The sequence below is a fragment of the Sciurus carolinensis genome, chromosome 13 (genome assembly GCF_902686445.1).
Source record: "Sciurus carolinensis chromosome 13, mSciCar1.2, whole genome shotgun sequence".
Classification (NCBI taxonomy): domain Eukaryota; kingdom Metazoa; phylum Chordata; class Mammalia; order Rodentia; family Sciuridae; genus Sciurus; species Sciurus carolinensis.
In genome coordinates, this window is record NC_062225.1 from 922,679 (window position 1) to 950,673 (window position 27,995).

At 65.9% G+C, this 27,995-nt stretch overlaps 1 protein-coding gene across 1 annotated transcript; it reads right to left on the minus strand.

The window, feature by feature from the left end:
* Positions 1-7,563: 7,563 nt before the first annotated feature.
* Atoh8 (atonal bHLH transcription factor 8) lies at positions 7,564-27,344 on the minus strand. Its single transcript, XM_047522672.1, has 3 exons — positions 26,441-27,344; positions 19,812-20,004; positions 7,564-8,484 (listed from the first exon to the last, which is right to left on the minus strand). Exons 1-3 carry the CDS (start codon positions 27,218-27,220, stop codon positions 8,468-8,470), a joined length of 990 nt encoding a protein of 329 aa, XP_047378628.1. The 5' UTR covers positions 27,221-27,344; the 3' UTR covers positions 7,564-8,467.
* Positions 27,345-27,995: the final 651 nt, after the last annotated feature.

Consider the following 27,995-nt stretch of genomic DNA (forward strand, 5'->3'; position numbering starts at 1 on the left):
TAGAGGCACCGAAGGGGTCATAGGTGGCAGCCTTCCCACCGCCTGCCCTCCCCACCGCCCGCCCTCTTGGCCGTCCTGGCTGCCCTCTGCAGAGGCCCTTCCCCTGGCCACAGTCAGAAGGCCCCTCCTAACCCTGAATGCTTTTCCACCTGGCCTTCAGCAGGAGGGTTTTCCTAAGATTGTTTCTCAATATCCTTTAAAAAAAAGTGACACAATTTCATTGTAGAAAATACAGCGAACCCACAAGGAAAAGAAAAACACTCTCTTCCCAAACCCACCGAGACGGGACTCGTCAGCAGCTGACCAGGAGGCCGCCTGTTCCAGCGCCACCCTCCGGGGCTCACCCTAAGGGCCAGCAAGCCTGGACGCTGTGTGGAGGCTGATCGCCCCATGAGCTCATTAGGAAGGTCAGCCCTCCCCCCCAGGACACAGAGGTGGCAGAGGCGTGAAGAGGCCATTCACAGAAACTCAGGGCCAATGAAAAGATGAGGATTCACAATGGTGCCGTCCCCTCCCCCAGGAGCCGGGCAGCCTCAGCTGAGAAGGCGGCAGTCGGAAGCAGCAGGATCCGGACCTCTGGGGAGAGCCGCTGCTGACCAGTCAGAAACAGCAGGTTCACGAGGGGCAGAATCCCTCCAGCCCCACCCACAGCCCAGGAGGTGCGGCCACTCGCAGGACGTGCCCAGCGCCCTCTCTGCTCACAGCGCTGCCCTGCTGTGGGCCAGGCGTTCCCGAGGGAGCCCAGAGCCCTCCCAGAGGCTCTGGCCAGAAGTGGGCAGAGGCCCACTGTTACAGGACACAGGGGCCGAGCACCGTGGAGACAGGGGACCCATGCAGGGGCCTCACTTAGGGTGGCGGGCAGGGCCCCAGGAAGGTGGCACTGGAGCAAAGCAGGAAAGGAGGCCGAGAGCCCTGGGGTGTCCCAGGAAGATCTCCTGACCAGCTGGGTCTGAGGTTTCGAAGAAGCAGGCGAGGACAGGGCAGGGTGAGGAGGGACAGGGCAGGGTGAGGAGGGACAGGGCAGGGGTGAGGAGGGGCAGGGTGGGGGGGTGAGGAGGGACAGGGCAGGGTGAGGAGGGACAGGGCAGGGGTGAGGAGGGACAGGGCAGGGTGAGGAGGGACAGGGCAGGGGTGAGGAGGGACAGGGCAGGGTGAGGAGGGACAGGGCAGGGGTGAGGAGGGACAGGGTGGGGTGAGGAGGGACAGGGCAGGGGTGAGGAGGGACAGGGCAGGGTGAGGAGGGACAGGGCAGGGGTGAGGAGGGGCAGGGCAGGGTGAGGAGGGACAGGGCAGGGGTGAGGAGGGACAGGGCAGGGGTGAGGAGGGGCAGGGTGGGGGGCTGAGGAGGGGCAGGGGTGAGGAGGGACAGGGCAGGGGTGAGGAGGGACAGGGTGGGGTGAGGAGGGACAGGGCAGGGGTGAGGAGGGACAGGGTGGGGTGAGGAGGGACAGGGCAGGGGTGAGGAGGGACAGGGCGGGGTGAGGAGGGACAGGGCAGGGGTGAGGAGGGACAGGGCGGGGTGAGGAGGGACAGGGCAGGGGTGAGGAGGGACAGGGCAGGGTGAGGAGGGATAGGGCAGGGGTGAGGAGGGACAGGGCAGGGTGAGGAGGGGCAGGGCAGGGGGGTGAGGAGGGGCAGGGCAGGGGGGTGAGGAGGGGCGGGGCAGGGGGGTGAGGAGGGGCAGGGCAGGGGGGTGAGGAGGGGCGGGGCAGGGGGGTGAGGAGGGGCAGGGGGGGGTGAGGAGGGGCAGGGCAGGGGTGAGGAGGGGCGGGGCGGGGGTGTCTGGGGCAGGGTGGGGTGGAGCCCAGGGCCTGGGAGGCCTCCCAGAGGACTTGGCAATGCAGATCTGAATCCAGCACCTCTGGGCAGCGGATGGGGTGTGACCCCCCAGTAGGTGTGGAGAGAACCTCTGAGACCCCAGGACATGGCCAGAGGCAGACAGCTGAGAAGGAGCCACAGAAGTGTCCAAGGGTCCAGTGACCAGGGCCTGGAGCCCAGGAGGGGCCTGTGTGTAATGTCCAGGAGGACTGAGGAGGCGGACGAGCTGAAGGAGATGCCGAGACCCCGCCCTGGGGTAGGACCTCAGTCCTGGAGGGTGGGGTGCAGGGCCCGAGAGCCAGGAGAAGCCGTGAGGGCCAGCAGCTGCGCAGGCAGCTGTTTCTCAGAGAACAATGGGCTGCCCGGGTCCCCAGGCGGCCTCTCCCCCAGGCTGGGAGAGCAGGAGCAGATCCCAGAGCTCAGGAGTCTGCACAGCCGTGATCCTGAGGGCCTGCCCGAGGCAGCCCGGGCCACAGGGCTGGAGTGGGCTCCTTGGAACAGTGCTCAGGCCCAGAGGAGGAAGCCAGGCCCTGGACGAGGGCCCGGCCAGAGGAAGGCCACAGTCCTGGGAGGCGCCCAAGGGCCTGGGGAGAGGACAGGCCAGCTGAGGCCAGTGTGGACCGAGAAAAGCAGATGGGCCAGAGTGTCTCTTCCTTCCCAGTGCGGGTGGCGCCTGGCAGGGGAAGAGTCGCCTCGGTTTCTCACCCAGCCTGCAATGGAGGGCCCTGCCTAGAGACAGATCCCGGCAGCTGGGAGGCCTGGTCACTCCTGCCCACACGCCTCACAGAGGGAGAGACTGAGGCCAGAGAGTGCACAGCTTGCCCTGCGCCCCCATCCGTGAGCAGCCTCAGCACCCAAGGCAGCTGTGTCCAGAGGGCTCCTGGGCTGCCCCCCAGAATCCACGTGCAGGGGCCAGGCTGGAGGGCGGGCGGGAGAGCCGAGGAAGAATGGCCCAGGACAGAGGAGGAGGAGCCTATGGGGGAGGACGGTCCTGGGAGCAGACCGGCCAGGAGGCCAGGAAGACAGCTTCAGGGGACGCAGGTCTCAGGTGGCCCAGGACCAGCACCCGCCCACCCTGTGACGGGGACATTCTGCTGTAATGGCTCTGAAGAGCTGTGGTTGGAGCTGGCAGGCCTCCCCCGCCGCAGCGAGCTCCACCCCCATGGCTCCTCCAGCAGCCTGCTTCCCGCCTCGCTCCTGTGCAGGACCACCCCGGTGTGGGAGGGCAGGACCCTGGGGGCTCGCCCTGGGCAGAGGCCAGGAAGCCTCAGGGCCCAGGTAGCAGCAGGGTGGACAGGCCAGCACGTGTCCTGAGGGAGAAGGGTCCTGCAGCCCCCAGGGGTGGCGGTGAGGCCCGGGATCTGGGGAGGCGGCCTTGGCAGATCCCAAGGTGCACGTGCACTTACTTGTGGCTTCTCCAGAGACACTGTCGCTTCTGTTTCATTTAACGTTCCGGAAAGTCTTTGCTCCTTGGAATACTTGGGGCTCCAAGCTTGTCTCTCAGGAGAGTGGAGCCCTTCCAGTGGGCACAAGGTGGCCTCGGCTCACGCGCAGCAGAGTCTGCGGGCAGCTCTTCTCTGAGCCCGATCGCAGGTGTTCGGGCAGCAGAAGGCAGTCTGGGGACCCAGGGGCAACCCTGGAGCGGGGACCTCGGGGCCACTGCTTGTACTGAGACGTCTCCAAGGACGGCAGCCCTCCCCGCCGGAGCTGCCCAGGTGCCCTGCTTCCTGTGCACTGCAGGCCATGTCTGGGCATTTTCTCACCGGCCAGGACTGGGTGTCCAGCTCCAGGGCCACCCTGTCTGCCCCCAGGAAGGGGCTCTGAGGGAGGTGCAGAAGGGAGGGGGGAGGGCTTCCTCAGGACAGCCCGTCCAGGCCCTCCTGGGACCAGGGCCTCCAGCCAGCTGCTGCCCTCAGGCCTGGCTCCCGTCCAGGCCTGACCTCAAAGGCAGGACGGTAGTCCTGACAGACGGCACCAGTGCTGAGCTGCGGGTCTGCACGGTCCGTAGGACCCAGCGCCCGGCCGGTGGGATGTGGCGGGCGCCCTGCCCTGCCCTGCCCCTTCCCGGGCGGCCACGGAGCGCTTCCCCTCTCAGAGCTGCAGCCTCTGCTGGAGTTTGAAGGCTCCACTGCCTTCTGTCGGACCTGGGACCACCCTGTGGGTGAGAGACCCTGGCCCGTCCCAAGTCCGGACATCCTGTGGCTCCATCAGCCAGCGGGCCCAACTGTGTTCTGGGAACCCCTCCTGGTGACCCTCGAGGTCAGTGGAGACATGAAGAATGAGCGTTGGCCGTCAGCGGGCAGCTGGGCAAACGAGACAGGGCACGTCCACTCGGTGACTCACGGGCTGCAGAGGGATGCTACGTATGGGGGACCTGGAAGGCCCGCACCACAGAGAAGCACGAGGCACAGCGCCGTCCACACACAGGTGTCTCCCGGGCGATTCACGGAGGGAGGGCAGGACAGCGGGGGAGGAGGGCGGACGGGACCTGCTGCTCGGCGCGTGAAGTGGAAGAGGTGATGCTCACAGGACCCTGTGGCGGTATGTCCTGCTCCTGAGGCGGTGACACATGGCCAAACCGACGTGGCGCCATGTCTATTTTACCAAGACAGAAACTGCTCAGAAAGACGTTGAGCCCCAGTAAGCTCGAGAGACACCGAGTTCACAAAGTGAAGCGAGCGTCCTATTGCGGGGCTTCTCAGAGCCTTACAGAGGGAGTGCTCTGTGCGGGGGACCCCGCGGAGAGGACCTCGGACCTGTGACAGGGTCCAACTGTGTCCACTCAGCGCTCTCCCCAAAGCACGGCGTGGCTTCCCAGACACCAAATCTGTCAAACTCTTGCCCTCGTTTTTAATTTTAGAATAGAGGTCATAGCTACCCCAAAGTCGTCCCAAGAAAACTTGCTTTTTTGTTCTGTCTTCTCCAAAAATAGGAATTTCTCCATTTGGGGACTTGGCAACATCTTTCGTTCTTTATTTTAAAAAAAAGTGTGTGATAATGTGCGTGCACGTGAAAGAGTGTGGAGTGTGTGCGCGTGAGTGTGAGAGGGTGTGTGCGCGTGAGTGTGAGAGGGTGTGTGCGCGTGAGTGTGAGAGGGTGTGAGCCTGCCTGTGGCTCTGGCGGTGCTGGGCGGGAGGCAGGCTCTGTCTGCTCCTCCCTGCGGCTGCCCCTCTACTGCTCTGGACTGGTGCTGGTGCCACTCGCTGCCCAGGAACACTTGAGTCTCCCAGAGGCCTCAGCCACACTGTCCACTGGCCACTCTGGCCGCCCCCCAGCCGTCCACTGGCTGCTGCCCCTCACAGGCCTAGGTGTGGTGGCGACCAGGGAGGGTGTCAGAATGAAGAGGACAGGCTTTGAACACCCACGGGAGACCCACCTGGGGCAAGGCGCTGCCCAGAAATGCAGCTCAGGGAGAGGCCAGAGGGGAGCGGAGAGGGCGGACGTGCCCTGGGCCTCCGGCTGCCCCACGCCGTGGGCGTGAATGTTGGCAAAGCCCATGGAGAGCAGGACCCTCCACACACCTCCGCCTTGCACCAGGGGCCTCGGCAGTGGGCTCGGCGTCCCCTGCAGCAGAGGGCAGAGAGGGACAATCCACTGAGGGACGGGTACTCCGGGGAGTCTAAAGCCAGAGCTCTGGGGATGCCAGTCCCCGGTCCTCAGGGCCCTGGGCAGGTGCCCGCCCACTTCGCTTGGGACTCCACGTGGGCAGGTAGAGTTGCCTTGTTCGTATGAGAAAAGGAAGGCGAGCCCTAGGCCTGCGCCTCAGTTGCTGCGTCTCTGTCCTCCCGGTTCTGCGATGGAGGACACGGAGCTGCCCCGGGAGCCAGGGAGCCCGTCGGGACAGGAGGCAGAGGCCATGGCCGGGGGCGCCTAGAAGACCACCGCATGGGCCTCGGAGACAGGAGGCCAGGAGGCAGCCGCACAGCCCAGAGCACCAAAGGCACCCAGACCCCTGGGTCCCCGGCCACATCCCCACGGTGGGGCCCCAGGAGGCAGGAGACAGCATGGCAGCAGGAACTCACTGCCACACTGTGCAGCGGCCCATGCCTGGGAGGATTCGGCAGCAGGGGGCCCCTGGGCAGAAAGCCACCCTCCGCCCACAATGTCACAGCGGCATTGGCGTCTGCAGGGCCCGGGCTCAGGGGCAGGGCCGCCCAGGCGCAGGCAGAGTCTCCTAGGGAGCCACACCACCGTCCTCTGTGGAGGTGCATTCTCAAAGCCCAGCCACAGAGAGCCCAATGCCCTGCCGGAAGTTCTCCCTTTGACTTCTCCAAGGTCGCCTGGCTGGCCTTTCCGCCGGGTCTTGAAATTTGATACTTGGTAACATTTGTGGAAGAAAGAAAACCCCCAAATGAGTGAATTCCCATAGTTTCCATTCTTTAATTCATCATTCAACAGCAAAACCCAACACACACGCGTCGCAAGGTCGTTTTGAGGGTGGCCGAGTGTCCCGGAGTTCAATGCCTAGTAGCAAAGCAAGACCAAACAGCAAGGTCCTTTGGAGAATTTGGAGATGAATGAACCCAATCTTCTCCCTTAGGAATCCATTCTGCATCTGGAGATCAGACCTGCGTCCACAGATGGTAAACGCAGTACTTACCCATCTGGGTTCCCCAGGGAGCCTGGCTCAGGGGAGGCAGTCTGCTGGGTCCTGGGGACCAAAGGGGACACAGAGGAGGGTGAGAGCTGCAAGGCTCTGGGTAGGGCCCTCCGGGCCTCGCTGGGGCAGAAGGCGGCGTGGATGTGGGCGGCAGAGGGGGCCGTGCAGGAACCTCGGTACAGCCCCCTGGCTCTGGCTTTGAAAGACCAGGCTGTTACCTGGCTGCTGGCAGTGACCCTTCTGTGGTCAGGACGCTGCCAAGCCCTTGCCCAGCCCCTAGCAGGTGAGCATGGCTGACGCTGCAGACGCCTGTCCTGACCAAAGAAGCAAAACTGACGTCTGCCCAGGACTGGCCAGCCCTGGGCAGGAGGGGCCGAGCATGCCTGCGGCTGCCAGTACAGCCCCTATGGCCCCAGGGACCTGCCCAGCGGCCTCCCCTGGCTGGGACAAGGGCAAACAGTGAGGGCGGAGTCACCTGGGTAAGGCTGGGGCGCAGAGCTCGGGGTATGGCAAGGTAGGGGCAGGCGGGCCCCAGGGCAGGCGGGCCCGGAGTGCGCAGGGGTGGCCACCGGCTGCCGGATGCAGCCCTCTCTGGGACCTCCCGAGGCCCGACTGGACGCAGCACGGTGCGCCCGGCAGTGGGGCTCTAGGAAACTGGCCTGCGGGGCAGCTCCGCTCTGAGGCGGTCCTTTGTGGTTTTGTGGGCTGGGGGCAGAGGGCTGGGTGTCCCTGTGGGCGCCTGGGAAGGCTCTCGACCTGTGCGGCCTGTCCCCGATGACCACAGCAGAGGAACACACAGCATTCCCGCAGGAGGCCCTCGGGAGCAGCCGGACTTCCAGCAAAGGCCCTGCGGGGGCTGCACGCCAGCACCCGGCCCTCCGGCAGTCCTTCCCTGTGTCCTCCCTGCTTCCCCTCCCCTCCTGTGGGCTTTCACCGTCCCTGTCAGGCCATCCTGATCTGAAGACGGGCACGGGCACGCACCGGCCAGGCTCGCCGGGCCTCGGCTTCCTCGGCTCCTAAGTGGGGTGAGCCAAGGCCCTCCCGGAAGCTCCGAGGCCACCAGCGGGGTCCTCGCACTGGTCAGGCCTCCCGCCCTCTGGACACTGGTGGCTGAGGCCATGCAGGTCCTCTGCCCTGGGCACCCCACCCTCCCGGCCGCGGCGCCCACAGACTCCTCGGCACAAGCACGGCGGGAGTTTTCTTTACATGTTGGGTTTTACTTCAATTTGAAGCAGATGGCTGAGCACAGATGTGAGCCCGGGAGGCGCTGGCCCTGGCCTGGGCACCAGCCTGCACGGCCGTCACCCTGGTCCCGTCCTCCTCCGCCCTCCGGCCCAGCCCGCCACAGGGCACTGACCTCTGCGGGCCGCCACCTTGTCGCCCAGTGTGAGGGAACCCCGGGGAGGTGGCAAGGCCACCAGTGTGAGCCCTCCTAGGCAGGTGGCCGGGGGCGAGTCCCCAGCTGGGACATGCCACCTCCCACCCAAACCCTCCCTGGGTGTTCAGGTTCCAGAGGGAAACCTGGGGAGCAGGGCCAGAGGCTGGGTGGCCAGCTGGGGGGCAGCCAGGGGCAGAGACCTCGGGCAGCCTCCCTGCCTCCCTCTCAGTCCCAGGAAGGCTCCTCCTGCTCCTGCCAGCCCAGGACCAAGTGCTCTCTTGTCCACGGGCTCCTGGTGGGGTTGAGGCTCATCTTTGGCTTGAGATGGGTGGGCTCTGGCAACAGGAGGGCTTGAAGGCCACGGAGCCCCCGTGTGGCCTTCCGCTGCTGGGCTTCAACCCCATGGTGTCCGGCGTCTCTGTTGAATCTTTGGCAATGAACTTCTGCAGCCTTGCGCCGACCTCAGGACCTGAGGCAGAGGAGGGCGGGGTCTCCCGCAAGCAGAGGGCAAAGTGCGCGGTGACCGCGTGGCCAGGAGGGCGAGGCAGGCTGCCCAGCCTGGACGGCCCCAGGAGGCATGGTGGGCTGGGCCCCTGAATCCTGCAGAGACCTGGGGCTGGCCTGGGGCGTCCACCTTCTCGTCCTGGGAAGAGGCTGCGGCCGTGTCCCAGCTAGCCTGCCGTCACTCCTGGAAGACACGACCAGCCGTTAGAGGCACCCAGGGACCCACGCCAGGTGCCGAGGCCACAGGACTTGTGCTCAGTCCTCAGCCTGGGAGGGAATGGGGCCTCACGTGACCGGAAGGGGACTGCTCCTCGGGGCGAGTGTGGACTGGGTCTGGGCCAGGACGGAGCCCCGAGAGCACACCCTGCCCCTCCCCACTCTGGCCCGGCTGCCCTGAACGCAGCGTGTTGGTTTGGGCGGAAGGAGCCCGAGCCCCGGGTGCTCAGCACCAGCCGTGCCGCCCAGGATCCCAGGTCGGGCCTGCGCTGCCCAGCTGGTGGGGCTCCTCTGCAGGCCCCAGGGCAGAGGCCACACTGTTCAGACAGGGCATACATCAGGAGCCAAGTCACTTAACACCTCTGAGCCTCAGTCTCCTCGTCCATTAAACGCCTCGGCTGAGGCAGATGGAGAATTTTCCAACTTTCTTTAAGCAGTAGAGACAAAGCCTGGCCCGTGGAGCCCCAACACAGAGGGACGGAGTCCGGGGAGTGGGGGGCAGAGGGACAGAGTCGAGGAGGACCTGGAGCCCTACTGGGTCCCTCCAGTGAGGAGCTGGGCACCTGAGCACCCGCGGGCTTGCGTGGGAAGCGGCTGGGTCAGACCTCTGCTCCCTGCTGGCGCTGACCTCAGGTCTCCTCCCTGCAGCTGACCTCGGCACTGCTCTTGAGAAAATGGACCAGAGGGTGTGTCTCGCCACCAAGAAGGGACAGGAGGAAAGGTCAGGCTGCCTCTGGGCTGCAGGCCTCTGGGGAGGCCATGGCCGGCAGGAGTCCACTGGAACGGGGGAAAGGACACCCTGTGTCCCTCAGGGTACAGCTCGCCTGGCTAGAGTCCTGCGCAGCCAGCAAACCGCCAGGGGCCTGTGGTTGGCCTCCGCCAGCACCCAAGCGCTCGGCGAGTCTCAGGTCAGCGCCCAAGTGAGCACCGCGGGCTCAGGTCGTTAGTGCCGGCAGCCGGAAGCACCAGGCCGGAGCCCGGATCAGTGCTCGGCGGCCCTGCTGCCAGAGCCTGGGAGCAGAGAAAGAGCCGGGCGGGCCGGAGGCCCCGGAGGAATCTGCTCCCCATTCCGAGTCAGAGGAGGAGGCAGAAAGGAAAGCCGTGGGGATGGCTCGCTCGCCTCCAGCCCCGTGGTCTGGGCAGGAATGGGAGGCTGGCCAATGGGAGCCCTGGTGGACGCAGACCCCGCTGCAGCCAGGGCACCATGGGAGGGATGGGCCACCAGCCTGGGACCCGCATCACCAGCACGGCGTCCTCATCCACCCAGGAGCCTCGGTCAACCGGCGCGTGACCGGAGGAAGCCGGCGGGCCTCAGCCCCAGGACCTGTCTGCACGTCGCGGCTGGGGGACCTCGGCAGCCGCCCCCCTGTGCAGGGATGCCCTGCCGGCACAGCTTTGGGAACGCGGATCGGCTCGCCCAGGGCGAACTGCAGAGCACAGCCAGGGATCGGGGAGGCCCGGCCCCACGGACGGGCCCCACCTTGGGAAGTCGCAGGGCGTCAGCACAGGAAGGGCTCCGCAAAGTCCTGCCAGGAGGACATGCAGGAGGCCCTCAGCCCTCCTGGCACCATGGACGGACAGTGGGACCCGCAAAGCCACGCGGGGTCGACAGGCGCCCTCCTCCACTCACCAGGGGCAGCGCCCCGCCAGCCTGGCTGGGCCAGGGCACCCTCCACCTCCCTGGGCCTGTCCCTCCTCCATCAGGTGGACTTGGGCCGAGCTGCAGACACCTGTCCTGGGGAGGCCTGGTCACTGCCTGATGGCTGGAGCGTTGCGAAAGTAGTGCTGTCTGTGTGCTGCTGACCCCTGGCCACCCCGGGGTCACCGGTCTCTGGGTGTAAGTGTGTCGTTCCTCTCCACCTTCTGTGCCCCGCAGGGCAATGTCACCACTTTTCGGGCATTTAAAACCCATTTCACCTGCCTTCCAGGTCCCGACCTTCCAGCCCTGCCCTTCCACAATCCAGGTCACCCGACCTTCCAGCCCCGCCCTTCCACAATCCAGGTCACCCGACCTTCCAGCCCCGCCCTTCCACAATCCAGGTCCCCCGACCTTCCAGCCCCGCCCTTCCACAATCCAGGTCCCCCGACCTTCCAGCCCCGCCCTTCCACAATCCAGGTCACCCGACCTTCCAGCCCCGCCCTTCCACAATCCAGGTCCCCCGACCTTCCAGCCCCGCCCTTCCACAATCCAGGTCCCCCGACCTTCCAGCCCCGCCCTTCCACAGTCCAGGTCACCCGACCTTCCAGCCCCGCCCTTCCACAATCCAGGTCACCCGACCTTCCAGCCCTGCCCTTCCACAGTCCAGGTCACCCGACCTTCCAGCCCTGCCCTTCCACAATCCAGGTCCCCCGACCTTCCAGCCCTGCCCTTCCACAGTCCAGGTCCCCCGACCTTCCAGCCCTGCCCTTCCACAGTCCAGGTCACCCGACCTTCCAGCCCCGCCCTTCCACAATCCAGGTCACCTGACCTTCCAGCCCTGCCTCACCCTCAGGACACACTCAGCCCAGCCCCCCTGGCCTCGCCCTGGGTGCTTTCTGGCTGAAGCAGTCTGGGAACAACCCCGTGCGTGCTGGGGACACCCATGGCCTGGGCTCCTAGTTGAGCAGGCAGATCTCAAAGGACGTCGCAAGACTAAAACCCGATGGAAAAGTGGGGAGGCCGGGCAAGGGCAGGTCGCCATGGGCTCGGGGGCTCTCGCTGCTGCTCTGCTGGCAGCCTGCTGGGCGGACCCCAAGGCCCATGCAGGCGGGGAAGTGGCCCACTGCGGAGCTGCACCCAGGCCCTGAAGGCTTCTCCGGCTCCGTACCTGGGCCATCGTGGCCCCAGGCAGCTGTGGACCTGGGCAGGCTGGCCGGCCTCTCCCATCAGCCTCAGTTTCTCATCCTCAAAATGGGCACAACAGTAGCATCCACCTCCGGGGTCCGCTGTGGACACATGGATGACCATCGTCCCCCTGCAGGACCTGGTGTGCGGTGAGCAGCCTGGCTCGGGTTTCCACAGAACAGGCCCCTCCTTCACCAACCGGCCTTCCACCAAGTCTTTTAAAACATAAGTACAGTTTTAAGCTGGGCACGGGGACACACACCTGTAATCCCAGTGGCTCAGGAGGCTGAGGCAGGAGGACTGCGAATTCAAAGCCAGCCTCAGCAACTTAGCAAGGCCCTCAGCAACTCAGCAAGACCCTGTCTCAAAATAAAGACATAAAGCGCTGGGGATGTGGCTCAGGGGTTAAGCGCCCCTCAGTGGGTTCCATTCCCAGTAAAAAATAAATAAAACATAAACATGGGTTTTAAAAGGAGAGAGATGGTGCCCAGTAAGGGGTAAACTAAGTGTGGTATAGCCATACCATGGAATATTATTTGGCCATAAAAAGGAACAGGGCACTGATGCATGCTGCAGCATGGGCGAGCTGTAAACAGCACGCAGAGCAAGGACAGCCAGGACAAGCCATGCACACAGCCCTGTCCTCCTGGAGGGTGTAGGACGCCCCTCCTGGGGAGGGGTGGAAGTGTGGTGATGGACACACTGAAGGCCATCAAGCCATCTGCTCTCCATCGGGGCTCTCTGCTTTGCTTTTGCACAGTGCAGGAGGAACCCCGGCCTTGCACTGGCCAGGCAAGCTCTGACCACTGAGCCACACCCCGGCCCCCCGTGCCTCCATAAGCTGCTAGACAGGCACGCACACGGGTAGCGTGTGGCATACAGAGCAAGCAGAAGAGCAGAAGACCCGGGCCTCCGCAGCTCGCAGCAGGAGGCCCCCGCTCAGGCAGGGGTCAGTGGGATGGAGAGGCCTGGTCCCGAGCCCGAGTGGTTTCTTACATGCGCCTTAGCGTCCGACAGGTCTGTTCTCACATCCTCTGGGGCCAGCACCCGCAGGGGCCTGGGATTCCGGCCCCCAAACTTCCCAGGGCACAGAAACAGGCAGGCCCAGCCCCTGCCCAGGCCTCCCACCTGGCCTGGCCTGGACACCATGGGCAGCTGGAATTGGCTGCCCTTGCAGAGGGCAGGGACACGAGTGAATCGAGGACCACACAGTGTCCAGCCTGGGCAGCCTTGGAGGCCGGGCAGCTAAGATTTCCACAGTGCTGGCCAGAGCCTGAGCAACCTGGGGCATCCGCTTGGGGGTTCCATCTACTCAAGCAAGACCTACCCGGCCAGCGCTACGGGGTGGGCGGTCACAGCTGGAGGCTGGACGCTGCCCAGGGGCGGCCTGTGCCCAGCCTGAAGGAGGAGCTGGAAGCACCGAGGCCATCAGAGCTGGGGAGCCTGCCCATCCTCTGCGGGCAGAGGCCACTCCAGGGAGCACGCTGGCCAGGCACCTGACTGTGCCCGGGGCCCACAGGCCCGGGTCCCCTGCCCCAGGACCCGCCCGCAGTCGCACGGCTCACTGACTGAGGCCAAGGGACATGGTCAAAGCTCAGGGTAGACAGGGACACACGGAGAAACCCCAGCTGGAAGGCGCAGGTCCTCGGTCGGCGCTGGGCTGGGGGCCGCGGCTGGGCCCTCCGTGCTGGGAGTGGAGTGGGGCAGGGCCCCAGGCCACCGGCACCTGCACCTCCGCTGCCCAGGGGCAGGACGGCAGCGAGGGCCGCTCCAGCCCCACACCCGGCCCGAGCTGGGAGCGGGGTCCTGACTCCTCCCGCGTCCCTTCCTGCTGAATCTCTGCGGTGACTCCGAGGCCCCTCGCCTGCCCCGCCAGCCTCCAGGTCCTGGCGCCTGGGACAGAGCGAGCGGGCTGGGGCTCAGGCTGCCATTTCCTGAGGACGCCACGTGGCTCACTTCCTGGCGCACACGGACCTGCAGGGTCCCCCGCAGGCAGTGGGGACAGACCCTGGGCCGTCGGCGGGCCGAACGCTCAGGGTAAGGCGGCCCAGTCTGGTGTCCACTCTGTAAGTCACCAGCGGGGTGCACCCACGGTCCCTCTGCCCGCCATGCCAATGGCCAGCACCCTCCGGCAGCCCCTGCCATGTTGGCTGGCAGCTGTCCCTGGAGCCGCCTCGCCACGAAAGCTGCACCCGAGGCCACCGGCACCCCCCGTAGGACAGTCCAGCAGCTCAGACCTGGCCTTTGAGGTAGGGGACAAGGGGAGGCGGTGGCCAGCCCTGTGTCCCTGGTAACTAGCAGGCCCTGGAGGTGCGGGAGGACTCAGGACACCCACGGCACAAGCATTCTGCGACCAGAGCACGGTGCAGAGGCCAGAGCTGGCAGGGGACAAGGCTGGCGGGCCCGCAACGGTGCTGGCACTGAGCCACCGGCAAGGTGGGAAGACCAGCGCCTGTCGCATCGGCCCGCCCTCCAGGGTCAGCTGTTTCTCTCAGGTTCAAGGGCAGCAGCCCTTCTTCAGGGAAGACAAGCAGTACCTGTGCAGGACACACGCCTGGTGAGAAGTAACTCTTCTCACGGCCCCACTCGACTCTGGATGTCCCTTGAGGATGAAGTGCCGGTATCGTGGCAGCCACTGTGCAGTCAAGAGGCAGAGGGCGGAAGAGGCCTGAGGCCTCGGGTCCCAGACTTCTGCACCAAGAGGCGTGGCCCTGGTGGTCGGCTGCTGCCCCAGGTTCCCGTTACTCGGAACCATGGCTTTTCTTGCTAATTCAAGGGAACAAGAGACACGCAGGGTGCCCTGGGAAGTCTCCGGCCTTGCCTTCAGCACAAGGACGGTCACCCTAGCCGTGGGCCGCAGCAGGGCAAGAGTCGCCGTGCACTGAGTCCCTGGCGGGCAGTGCCACCTGCAGCGCACCACGCAAGAACCCCAGGGCGCCATCAGGACGCCCAGCGAGCTCGCAGGGGGCAGCGTCTCACGCCACGCTGCCCAGCGCACCCCGAGCCCCTCCAGGCTGGCTCGCAGCCGCCTGGGGAGGGAGCAGGGCAGGGTCAGCGAGGGCTTCCAGGAGGAGCTGCGCCTTCCAGAACCAGCAGGAGCTCGCCAGGCAGAGGCCCGACTGAGCACAGAGGCCCAAAATAGCCCCTTTGGGCAGGACCTCCAAGCGGCCTGAGGGTAAACTGGGACACGAGGAGTGACCAGCTGGGGCAGGGTGCTGGGGGACCATCCGGTGTCCCGAGGAGTCTGGCCCCGTCCCCTGGCTGTGGGGAACCCAGGGGTCCTGGCAGGGGATGAGGTGGGAGCCCTTCAGCAGAGGTTCGGATGGGCTCTGGGGGCCCCGTGGCCTGCATACTGGGCAGAGCAGGAAGGCCCTGCAGGAATGGACGGCTACCTGGCATTTAGAGGACTCGCCCTCTGGCCTGCGGGAGGACCGGGCAGCCGGCCTCCCACCACGCCCGGCTCCCTGGCTCCAGGCTCTGGGGCAGCAGCCCTGTCCTTTCACCACTGTGTCCCTGAAAACCTGAGGACCAGGACACAACTCCCTGTCCTAGGCCAGCCCCTCACTGCCCCAGGGGTCTGGAGGTTGCGGCCACTCCTCTCCCAGGTCCTGCTGGAGAAGGCCAGCTTCTCAGGCAGCAGGCGTAGAAGGCAGAGTGAGCTCACGGTCCACGTGCTCTGAGCCACTGACCCCTGGACAGCCGCAGGACCTGGCCAGACAGCCCCAAGGAGCAGACAGGGCCCATGAGGTTAGGACCCTGGGGCCAGGCCACCAGCCCCAGGGCACTGCTGAGACCCTATGCAGACCACGCCCAGCGGCCACTCAGGTCCCAGGGCAGCAAGACCCCGGGCCTGAAGTCGTGGTGAACATAAAGGTCGGACCTGCGGAGCTGCTGGGTCTCCAGGTGGACCGGGTGGCAGAGGGCGGGTGGGAGACGCTGGGCCTGCGCCCGGGCACTTCCTGCAGGCGGGGGTGGGGCTGGGCGAGAGGCAGGGAGGCGCTGCCCACCCACCTCAGGCCCCAGGACCTCCCACCTGGCGCCCGAGCCCCTCCTCACGGCTCCCGGCCTCTCTCCTTCCAACCTGGGGCCGGCTCCCAGCTGCCAGCCCTGCCCAGGACCCTGCGGCCAGGACAGGCGGCCCGGCTGCCCAGGAGGTGCCCAGGTTCCAGGCAGACGTCTCCAGAGCTGGCGCAGCGACGGCAGCCGGTTCTTAAAAAAGGCTGGGTGTCACGCTGCAGGCAGCTGCTCGGGGCCCGCGGGAGCCAGGGCGCCGGGAGCCCCGTCCACGCCCCGCCGCTTCCACCCACGGGCGCCCCTCCAGCCCAGGCCTGAGGACATCCCGGGCAGCGAGCAGCAGGACTGAGGAGGTGGCCTTGGCACCCGAGGAGGAAGAAGTCACACCTGGCGCGAGGAGAGGAGGCGGGAGGCGCCGGCTGGGCTCGGCCTCCCACAAAGGGCCTTTTGCCCGCTTCTCCCTGCCGCTCCCGACCAGCTGCTCGCGCTGCTGGATGCTGAGTGACGAGGCCCGGGACGGCTTTCTGGGAACAGATGGCCGGAGAGCCGGGGAATGTGCCAGCACAGGCCCGGGCGGGCGGCCAAGGCCGCGGCGGCGGAGGCCCGGGCTTCCAGCTCGCGTGCTTTCCCTGCCCTCTGCCCTCCGTGGCGCCAGCTCGCCTTCCCCGCCAGCGCTGGAACATCTGGAGTCTGGGCCGCGGGGGGCGGGGCCGTGTTCCGCGAGCTCCCAGCCCGGCAGCCGCCGCGCCGCTAATCAAAACCACAGGCCCCGCGCGAGCCAGGCCCCAGCTGCGGCCCAGGCCGCCACTGCCCGTGTCAGGCTGCCGGCCGCCCAGCCCAGGGTGCCGACCCCCCGCCCAGCGGCCGAGCCCCCGGCCCAGCCTCTGTGCCGCCTGGGCTGCTGGCATGAGAGTGGGCGTGTGCGGGGACCTCGGGGCACAGGCTGCCGTGGGGTGGGCAGCCTGCAGGGGACCGGCCGGCCACAGTGGGTCGGCCAGAGCCCAGGAGACCAACTGCCTCCAGCGGGGCCCAGGCCTGGCCTCACTGTCCCCGTCTTGTTCTCAGAGTCCCTTCTGTGCAAGGCGGGGGCACCTCCTGACGTGTGGGTAGTGCGACCGCAGGCCACCCCAGGAGACCCCAAGACAGCAGCGGACACACCACTCGGCCCGCGTCTGCTGACGGCGGAACGACGAGCCAACGCACACTCGAACCCGGGCGGGGCAAGGCAGCACACTGGCCCCACTAACAGGCAGGGCACGGTGAAGGTGCAGTGCCAGGGAGAGGGAGCCTCCACTCAGCACGCGGGCCTCACTGCCTCCTGGCTGGTCCACACCTGTTCCCCGAGGGCCCGCCCCTCCCTGGGCCCTGCCTGAAGCTCTCGTTGGACTGAAATCCTCGGAGACTCCCCAGCCCTTCTTGGCGAGGATCTCCTTCAAGCCTTCCCGTAATGTGGCAAGGAAGGTTTATGTACAGGTCCTGACTTCACAGATGAGACGCCTGGAATCAGAGAGGTCAGGTAACAGGCCCAGGTCACACAGCAAGAAGTGCCAGTGCTGAGACTCGAATCCAGGCGTCTGAACCCACAGCTCTGCCACTCACCACAATTTTGCAGAGGCCTCTCTAGTGCACATTCATGTCCCCTGAGCACAGCGGAGAACTGAACAGAAACAGGGCTCTGTCCACCACCCACAGGCAGCCGTCTCCCACATCCCGGGCCCGCTGCTACCGAGTCGGCGTGCAATCCTGGCTCAAGAGCTGCTCCTGGGTTCCATCTTCCCAGGAGGGGTGAGCTGGGGCCGCAGAGGGCTGCCCACATCTCCGAGACCACGGGACTCTGGGTCCCCACTCACACCCAGCACCTGGGGAGAAGGGTGGAGACCAGACCTGCAGCAGCCTCTACCCCTCAGTGGACCCCTGGGGAGGGTCCCGAGCAGCTCTGCTCAACTGAGCTCCTGGCCAAGCCCCCCGGCCCTCCAGCCAGACCACGGCTGCAGGCCGGGCTGTGCGTGGCACCTGTTTTATGGCCAGAGGGACAGGACGGTGGCCACCCGCCCCTCCTCAGCGGCGCTGAGAGCACGTGGAGTTGAGCTCAAGGACTCAGCCCATAGGGTCTGCAGAGGAGACCAGTCCCCTGCCCACCACATCCACCTGGGTTGCAGGCCCGCACCTGGCTGGCTGGGTGACCCGGGCACGCTCCCACACTCCCGCCTCCCGGCCTTGGTCCCGCCATCCCTGCTGGGAGGCTGGAGGGGGATCAGAGAGGTACATGGGGAAGCCCGGTTGGTCCCAGTCCCAGGTGTCCTGCCGTCTCTGCCTCCTCAGGGCAGTGGACCCCGTATGGGACCTCAGATCCACACGCATGGTCATGGCGACGCGAGAGAAGAGACAGGCCTGTCCCTAGGCAGAGAGGGGCTGAGGCCGGCAAGAGGCAGCCAGGCAGCCCACCCCGGGTCAGGGCCGTGGACAGCACCCCTGAGCAGCTCCTCGCCCTGCGGAAGCAGAGCCCGAGCTGGAGGGTGGGGACGAAGCCAGGGCAGGGCCCCTGGGGCTTCCGCCGCCCACACTCAGGGGACAGTCCACAGAGGGGCAGGGCCCAGGTTCAGTGCAGACGGTGCAGGCCCTCAGGCGACCTTGATGCCGACCCCTGGCTCCCGAAACCAACGTGCCACCAATCACCACCCGGCCGGTCCCCAGCACCAAACCTACAGCACCGAGGGCTCGGTCACGTCACCAAGGAGAGCAGCCAGGAATGGGAGACCTGGCGTGACCGAGCTGACCTGCTGCCCCCCAGCTGCAGGTGCCCACAGGCTGGGCACACACCTTGGGGCCCCAGACCCCAGGCCACTCACTGTCCAGCCCCGGCCTGCCCCGCCCCCGCCCAGGCCCAAGGGCAACTCCAGGGCAGGGACGTGGTGGCCATTCACCGCCAGGGCTCCAAGCATGCCACGGCGGGAAGGTGCCCTGGGCAGCCGGACACTGGACCTGTCCCACCCGAGGTCTGGCCAGGCCCAGAGGCCTGGAGAGCAGCTGGGTCAGGCTGTGGCCCATGGCGGGGGACACACACAGGCCCTTTCCTGCTGACACCCACCACTCTTCGGAGGGCCCTCCTCATCTGCAGGGTGGTCGGGAGCGTTCCCGACACCCCGTGGAGAACGCGGAGGCGGCAGAGGCTGGGAAGTGGATCCCAACCGCTAGGACCAAGGCCAGGACCACTGGGTGCAAGGAGCCACCACCCGCCACCCGGCCTCCTGGTGTGCACCGCGGCCTCTGAGTGTCCTAGACCTGAGGTGACGGCAGCATCTTCCCTCACTGGGTCACCCAGCCTCCTCCCACCCAGGACCCCACGGCTGCAGCCCAGGGACCGGGGCAGGGGAGGGGCGGGGCGAGAGGCGCTGCGGGTCCACAGCGCTGCGAGGTCTGAAGGCCAGGGCCGTGCCTGCGTTCCCTGGTCACTCTCCAGAGGAAAGGCGCGACGGCAGGGGCTTCCTCTCCCGCCCACCTGACGGGGCTCCTCTCCAGTCAGCCCACATTAAGTCACCCCGGGAATGCAACCTGCGTCACCTCCAGGGACGGCTACGGGGTGGCTGGGGGCCTGGGAGTCCCTGAGGGCTTCCCGGCTGGGGCCCAGAGGCCTCTGGAAACGTGGGGACTCCACAGGAGCCTGTCTGAAGGGCCTGGGGGCAGGACAGGTCAACAGAAGGACTCCTGAATGTTCCCAGGGCTGCTGGGCATCTCCTCTCTGACCCAGACAGACTGGGTCCACTCTCTGACCTCCTCCAGCACAGGGGGGCAGGATCCAGATGGCCAAGAGCCTGGGTCATCTGGGAAACCCGAGCTTGCCCACTGCCCTCCTCCTGCAGATTCCCCAACACATCACACCCTGCGCAGGCCGTTCCCTCTGCCTCAATGCTGTTCCCCACTGGTGGCCTGGTGGCCTCCTAGTTGACCCCACGGCCCAAACAGCACTACCACTAGCACTTGCTCCAGAGCTCCTGAGGGCAGGGTCCCCTCTCCCTGGCCTTCCCAGGCCCCCAGGACAGGCCACGCTGTGCCGTCCTCGCCAACCTGTGGCGGGTCTAACCGACTGTCCACGGAGCTGCACAGAAACCGTGACCGCACACTGGTCACCTCATAGCCTCCCAGCGTGGGCTGCACGGCCAGTCTCTAGACAGCATGGAGAGATATCACTGGCCTAAACGCACAGCCTCAGACACCCACAGGCCAAGTCACACTCCCAGAGTCGCAGTGACCTGCTGCGGGGACTCTCCTCCCAGCAACTGGCTTCCAGCAAGGCGGCCGGAAGCTCAGGACCGCACAACCGAGTCAGGAACTTGGGAGGTGCACCGCCTGCCTCACGTGGAGAGAGAGAAGGCGGCCTCGACGCCCGGGCCCCGCCCCCCGCCCCCGCCCCCCCGGCTCCGCCCCCGCCCCCCCACCCCCACCTCCCCGCGGCCTACCTTGCGCTTCTTGGCGCGCCCCTCGGCCTGCAGGGTGCGGGGTGCAGCGCTGCACACACTCGGAGAAGCTGAGGTTGCTGCGGTCGGCGCTGTAGTCCAGGTCGGCCAGGCGCGCCAGCGACAGGATGTAGTTGCAGGCGATCCTCAGGATGGCCAGTTTGGACAGCTTCTGCCCGTAGGAGTAGCACGGCACCTGGGGGCGCGGGCGGGTGAGAGGGCTGGCGCCGCTGCCCCCGGGTGCCACCCACCTTGGCCTGGCTCAGCAGAGGAGCTGACCTGGCTGTGCCTCTGAGCCTCTGCCCGACTCACCACCGTGCTGTGTATTGACTCAGGCGCTCATGAGTCCTGGGGTGCCTCTGCATCCCCATTTTGCAGGGGGGACACTGAGGCTTGGCACCTGCCCCCGCCAGTCTGAAGGGAAGCACTGCGGGTCCCCCAGACAGCTCTGGAGTCTCCCAGAGGACGGACGCCGTCCAGTGCTGACCTTCCATCCGTCCACTCCTCCAGTAAACTCATCTTTCTGGGCACTTGAAGACCCGATGATTAACGGCTTGACTCCCGCCCTCCAAGAACATGCTCAAGAGCAACAGTACAAGGTCAGAGCAGAGATGGACACCTGGGCATGGGGACATCCCGTGGCCAGTGCCCGTGCTCAGCAGGAAAGGCATGCGCGTGGCGTGATCACTTTCTCTTGGTGAACTCGCCCCCTGGACCTGGGATGCTGCCAGCCATGACAAAGCCAGGCGCACAGTGAACAGACAGCCCCCAACCGGCTGCGCACAGGTGTCAAGTCTCAGCACCGTCAGTGACTACTGACGGCAGAGGGGTCTGCCTGGGGAAGACGCAGGGCCTTGAGCTCCCACTGGGGCGTGGACAAGGGCGCACGTGTGTGCCGCGTGAGGGAAGAGCTGGAGACCCGGCAAGCTGAACAGAGGGCAGTGCGGGGGCGTCCCCACCCGGTGTCCAAACAGGGGACCTGCCAGTCCCACTGAGCATGGCTTCCCCAAAGGCTGGAAGGTCCCGCCCAGCATGGAGGCTCCCGCACCTCCATTCACCCGGCCCACAGCAGGGCCCAGCCAGGGAGGACTCTGTCCCTCGAGTGGTAACTGACAACATCTGGAGACACTGCTGCTGTCCCCACAGGGGCTGGTGGAGCTGGTGGGCAGGGGACCCCCAAACATGCACCTGGGGTGAAACGCCCACCACAAACGCCCTCTGCTCCAAACTCTCAGCAGTGCCGAGGATAAAGACCCCCACTCAGGCCCCAGGGGTGAAGCCCGAACAGGACGGTGGCCTCACGGGGACCGACTTCCAGCCCCGCACTGTCCAGGAGCACTCTGGCCCTCGCCTCGTCTGCGCACGCCAAGAAGGGCCCCACCCTCCGCCATGCTCTGATGGCACCGTCTGCGCTGATCTCCAGGCCTGGGGCTCTGGGGCTCAGTGCCCTGTGAGTCGGGGAGGCCGAGTCTGCAGAGCCCAGGTGCCCACACCAGGGCTGCCCGGACGAGGAGATGGGGGACCAGCGAACGCCCCTCCGTCTTCACCAGGTGGCCCCGGGATGCTCTGAACCGGGCTCGAAACCTTCCGTCCCTGACCAGGAAGAGCCACTGCATACAACTGGGGCCAATCTTGGCTCTGGCGTGGCCAAGTGCAGACTCTGGGCGAGTGGCATGACCGACCCCGCCTGGCTGAGTCCCCCTGCAGACAGGTCTGCCCTCGCAGGAGCAGGGCCATCGGGACCCCGCACAGAGTGAGGTCTGGCAGCCATCAGCAAGTCACCTCAGCTGGAGCCGCAGAAGGTCCCCAAGCGGCGCTGCCCAGAGGGTGAACAGCAGGACTCTGGAGCCTGGACGTGGTGGCGCTCGCCAGGCCGAGCCCCGGGGGACCCTGCAACGAGGAAACCCGGGTGGGGAGGGAGGCGACAGAGGGAAGGCCAACTCCCCGGCAGCCCCTCCCAGCCCTGGACGCAGCTCCAAGCCCATCCAAGAAAAGCTGGCAGAACAATGTGCTTTGCTTGTTCCCGGCCCGAGTCCAGAAAATCCGGCTTTATCAGCTTGAACAAATAAACAAGACCCGCAGTCCTGGGCAGGGAAGGGGTCCCCGGGGCCAGCCCGGCACCTCTGCTGCTCCTTACCCCCGGAGGTGGTGCCTGCCTGGGTCGTGGGGCGCGGGAGCAGCGGGGACCAGGCGCAGCCCTGTGACACAGCACTGTTCCCCCGGAGGCCACCCGGGAGCTTCCGTTACACAGCCCACTCTGCGCCCCGGGCCCCAGAGCAGCTGGGCTTCTGGGGGGGGATCCAAGTGCCGCAACCCAGGGTCACTGCTGGACCACAGAGCAACAGGTGAGGTCAAGGTCGATGCGGGGCCCATGCCAGGTGCTGGGCCAGCATGTTCCAGATTTGTCACTGCCACCTCGCCCTGTCCAGCTCAGGTCTAACCAGAAGAAAGCCCAACTTGAGCTCTGGTGATTCTGGCGGCTATTGACAGGTAGGATCACTCCATTCACAACCTGCCCCCAAATGAGACTGAAGTCCCACCTGCACACCGGGAAATGGATGAGACACTGGGCCCCTATCACCAGGTGAGGCCCAGCAGGGGCCCATGCCTATCTGACTGGCACCCAGAGCAGGCACCTGCCCGGGGTCACGGGCTTCCAGAGCCCGACGCCTCTGACGCCAGGCGCCAGTGGTCTTTTGGGTGCGTGCACTCAGTTCCTGGGGGACAGCACTCTCCCCAGGACCCTGCAGGTCCCTGACTGCTCAACAGTCCTTTCAGACGTCTGCCAACCTCCTGCACAGCCCCTGAGCAGCAACGCCAGCCACCAACCCAGGGCAAAGTGGTTGAGAGCTACTGCCCAGGGTCAGGCAGCCCGGGGCCAGGCGCTGGTCACTCCCAATCCTAGGCAATTAGCACGCCTGCTCTGTAAGTGTCCCCACCTGGACAGAGGAAAGACAGCCCTGCAGACAGGGAACAACAGGCAAGGAGGGGCAGGTGGGCTTGGCAGGCAGGCCCCTAGTGACTGGACACAGGAGGGGAGACCCCCGTCACCATCGCCCACCTGTGGAGCCCCTGCAAGCAGGCCTGTCCCCCACTGCCTGAAGGGGTGTCCCCCTCCCCCTGTGGAACTTGGAAGTGAGGGAGGTGCTGAGCTGAGGTCATTATCCCCAGGCCTTCTGGTACCACCCTGTGGTCACTCGGTAAGGACCCCTAGAGACTGCAGGGGCGGCAGGGGAGGTAGTCCAGGCCCCTGGCTTGGCCCCCCTTGGTGACTGAGGCAGCTCCTGAGGGTCCTGGCTGTGAGTGCTTGTTGCCATTCCTCCGTGAGGGAGAGTGGACATCTGCAGGCAGGCCAGGTGCCCAGCAGCGGGCACGGCTGGGAGCCCTAGGTCTGACAGGAGGCTCAGGCCCGGCCCTTCCTTTCCCGCGAAACAAGGCTGGCCTTTCCCTCCACTCTCCCACCTGGCTGCGGGCACGGCACCAGCCCGGCTGTGCACACATGGCCTTCAACTGGAGTGGGCTGGTCACACGGGCCTGACCTTCCCCAAACCCGCAGCCCAGGCCAAGGCCTCCCCTCCTCACTCTGCCTGCAGCCCCGAAGCCGACCGTGCTGGCGCCCTTCCTGGTTGGACGGGGAGCGCACCATAACAACCAGGAGCCCGTTGGGCCTCCCTGGGGCAGACGGAGGAGCAGAGCAGGGCACAGGCTCCGCAGGCCACGACCGTGGTGCCAAGGAGGCACCCGCTGAATTCTGGAGAAGGGCATGCCAGCGAGGAGCAGGTCACCTGGGATGGAGAGGCCGCCAGACCTGGCCACTCACGGAGCCTCCTGGCCGCGGTGGCCGCGGTGCAAGGGCGCAGGGTGGGGTGCAGGCAGCAGTGCCTGTTCACTAAGACCTGCACAGGCAAGTGCCCACTCGGGTCCGTGGAGGGAGCACCTGAGAACCGTCCGCACGGCCATCAGCAGTGAGTGGGGAGCCCTTGCTGCAGTCTGTCGGAGCCCAGAGAGGACAAGCGACTCACCCACAGCCACACAGGGAACATGCGGTGGAGGCCGGCTCCAAGGCCACCTGGACTCCCAGGCCAGTGCTCCTCCCACCGAAACAGGAAAATCAGAGCCCAGGTGGGGGTACGTCAGCCAAGGCCCCCCTTCCAGCAGAGCCACCTCCAAACTTCCCTGCCTTCAGGTCTGTTTCCGAAACTGGGTCTGAGCCTACTGACGGGGGCCCTGCCCACTGGACCAGTAAGGTGGCGGGTGCCCTGCAGGCAGGACCCCAAGGCCACGTAAGGAAGGAGCTCCTGAGGCCCAGGACTTCCTGTCAGGCCGGTGCTGGTGTGGTGGAGACACAGAGGGGGTGACCCAAGGAGCCTGGCTCTACTTCTGTCTCCTCAGACTACAGGGTGGTGTCCACCCCAGTCAAATGGTCTTTCTGGGAAGGTCAGAATGGCGGCCACAAGGAGAAGGGGCTTGTGCTCGCACATGCTTTGGGGACATGTAAGGAACACACACATGGGTGTGCACCACTACCTGTGTGTGCACGCACGCTTCCCGAGAGGGCACAGGCCACCGCTCTGCTGAGGGGCCGAACCTGATCCTCTACAGAGCTTCTCCAGGAGACCTGCAGGTGAGGAAGCCGGGTTCACACTCATCTCAGTCAGCCCAGGGCACTGTGCGCCTGGGAGGCCCTTGACCCTGACGGCTGGCCCTCGGTGCATTCCCGAAACCCTGCCATCTTCCCCAACCAACCAGGTGGTCCAGAGAAGTCTCCTTCCTTCTCCTGGCCTCCGCTTTCCTTCACATAAAATGGGCTGACCTGACAGGTAGTAAGATTGGATAAGATGGTAACTGCATATAGTGGCACACAACTGTGATCTCAGGAGGCTGAGGCAGGAGGATCACAAGTTCAAGACCAGCCTCAGCAACTTACTAAGACTCTGACTCAAAATAAAAAATAAAAAAGACTGGAGATGTAGCTCAGTGGAGGAGCACCCTGGGTTCAATCCCCAGTCCAAAAAAAAAAAAAAAAAAAAAAAAAAAATCAGATATGGTGGAATTTCTCATGGAAAAGAGTGCAAGGACAGGACCAAGGCAGGATACACGAGGGCATGGCTGTCCTCCCCCGGGGAAGAGGCCGCGGTGGGGGTAGGGCCTCGGGACACCCACTGACTTTTCACCGGGGTGGGACTCCGGGCTTGTGGCTTCTGGCTCAGGAGAGGCTTCCCAGCTGCAAGGTGGGCAGGCGGCAGCCCCGCCCTTCCACCCTGGGGAACAGACTGCAGGGCACCCGAGCCGCTGTTCTACCCAGGCACTCAGGCACAGAGCCCAGGACTGGCTGACAGCTCCACTGGCCACTGCCCAGGGTCCCAGCTGGTGTGCTCCGGGCGCTGGCCCCGCCTGGTCTGTGACAGCCACCTGACTCCCACCCCAGCTCACTGACCAAACATCTCTTGTGAACTCAAACAAGACCGGTTCAGAAGCCACAGAGCCCCTTTTCTACGGGAAGGTTCAGTGTCCTCTCCCTGGACCAATGCAGGCATCACCGTGCCCACAGGAGGAAGAGGAGAGTGTGATCCCAAAAGATGTTTCTGAAATGTTTTGTGGTTGGCTAAAGTCCAGAGAGATTGAATAACTTTCCTGGACTCAAACAGCAAGTCAGATTCAAAGCAAGCAAAAAACCTCACCCATGAAACAAGCCACATCCACCCAAGGCTTCCCATGATGGCGGTGGGGTCGGGAGACCTACCACCCCTTTCCTGCATCCCCCTTCTCAAGAAGAATGAGAAGCCTAGAGGACCAAGGCAGTATCAGCTTCGTCTGAAAGGGAAATGTGGGACTGCCGACTGTCCTCCACAGGCAGCTCTGGGCTAAGGTCTCCCCAGCTCTCAAGAGCACTCTCTGCTAAGGGCGCTGGTGCCCCAGACTCACCCAAACCTAGTTCCCAAGATCCCCTGAAGAGAACACGCAACCAGTCAGTGCCCTCTGCAAGCCTAGCTCCTCCAGGCCATGAAGGGCAGAGGCAGGAGGAAACTCCTGGAGGGGTCCCACCAGCAGTTCCTGAAGCTGCCCCTGGGGAGGGCAGCGGGGCTTGTGGCCCAGGTCCTAAGGACATCAGGCCAGGGTGTGGGCCCAGACGCAAGCCCTGCACACAGGACATTTCTGCTGAGAGCTAGAGGCTGACTCGGGGCTGCCGACCTCCCCGGTAACCAAGGACCGCACCCTGCACTGCTCTGGTCCTTGCCCACCAACGGAGGCCAAGACCCCAACCATGCCAACTTCCCGGAGGGGAAGGGTCGTCCTCCCCTACAGTGCAGGAGACAGATTCCCACATCCCCCAACTCTGTTCCCCACCACGCCAGGGCCATTCTGGGAGACCCATCCTTGCTCACAGAAGTGATCGCTGTGCCGGCTGAAGTCAGCTGCGGACAGGGTCACCAGTGAGCCAGGACGGTGGGCAAGGCATCTCCAACATCCACTTTGTGAACTAAGATCCGGACCAACGCTGATTGCCCAAGCCTGTTTGGGTTCCGGAACAGTTGCGGCTCAAACACACCCCTCGCTGCCAGCAACCCTCCGACCCCCACCCGCCCACTCCCCAGGGTCCACGGCGCCGGTGGCTGCGTAAGAGTGGGTACCTGCTTCCTGAGCGCTTCGAAGGCTGCGCTGATGGTGTGCACCCGCGTCCGCTCCCGGGCGTTCGCCAGGAGCCTCCGGGTCTGCTGCAGGGCTTTGATCTCCGAGGAGGCGGCGGTCGCTTCGCCAGGCCGTTTCCTAGGCGACGCAGAAGAATCTGGGTGGTTATTGTAAATTACGTGTGAAATTGAGGAGTAGGAACTTTCCCCTGGGCGCGTGGGGGGCGCAGGGCGCACCGAGGAGTCCGCAGGCGCCGAGGGCGCCGGGGGTGCTGGGGGTGCAGACGGTGCCGGGCGCGCAGGCGGTGCACAGAGCAAGATGCGGGGACGCAGGCCGGGCTCCCGAAAAGGCTGCGCCTCGGGACCCCCAGGTGCCTGGCCCTGGGGCACTGGAGGCGGCGGCGGCGGCGGCGGCGTGGGGAGTCCCGGCGCCACTGCGCCCAGAGCGAAGCCGCGTTTCCGCGCGTCAGAAACCTCGGGCGCTCGGGCGCCCCTGCGCTCCCCGCCAGTATCCGCGCCCCCACCTGGGGGAACGGCCGGCGCCACTGCGGCTGGCACCGGGTTGGGCACCGGGACCGGCTGCAGCCTCTGGGTCCGGTCCTGCAGCCCGTGGGTGGCGGCGGCGCGGGGCTCCGGAGCTTCCAAGTCCAATCGGAAAGTTTTATAGCCGTTCGCGCGCCGCGCCGGCTCCTTGCCTTTCCGCTTCAGCTTCTTGAGGCCGTTCAGCTCCTTCACGCACACGGTCTTCCACGGCCCGTCCTCGAGGACCGGGAGGTGCTTCATGGTGCGGGCAGCGCGCGAGACAGGGCGTGGGGCTCCCGGGACGCGCGCCCGCTGCGCTCGCCCTGCACGCCGCGCGGCTCTGCCCGGCGCCGCTCCGCGCCCGGAGTCGGTCGCGCTCCCCTCCCCCGCCGCCTCCCCGCCTCCCCCGCCCCTCGGGGCAGCTGCGCCGCCGGCTCCGCGAGGCCGCCGGGCCGCGCGTTCCCGGAGCGCTCAGAGTGTCCTCCCGAGCCGCGGCCGCCTGGCCGGCATTCTGCGGAACGCCCGCTGCGCTCCGTCTGTGTTTGTTTAGCCTCGGTTTATACAGAAGCCAGTTCGCGAGATCAGTGAGCGCCGCCCGGAGAGGAGGCAGCTCCCGCCGCCGCCCCAGCCCGCCGCGGGGCCGCGAGCGCCTCTAAAGAAACAGGAAGCATTTTTCAAAACAGCTGGGCTGCCGGCCGCCTCCTTTGTCCGCGCGCTCTCGGCCTCCCCCACCCCATCCCTCCTGCCAGACCTGCCTCCTCTGCGCGCCCTCCCCGCCCCCGCTCCCCGGGAGGACGGTCTGCTCCCGCACAAATACCCGGAGCACGTGGTCCTGCCCCAAGCCACCGCGGGGCTTCGCTGCCCTGGGGCGCTGGCGCTGGCCTCGCCTGAGCAAGAGGCAGTGCCGATCCTCCGACCCTCCGCACGCAGCATCCACCTCCCACTGAAATCCAGGAGCGCGACTTCAAGGGCGTCACTGTGGAGGGCAAGGGCTCCCCTGGCCCCACAACAACCCCTCCACCCCCCACTGCAGGGG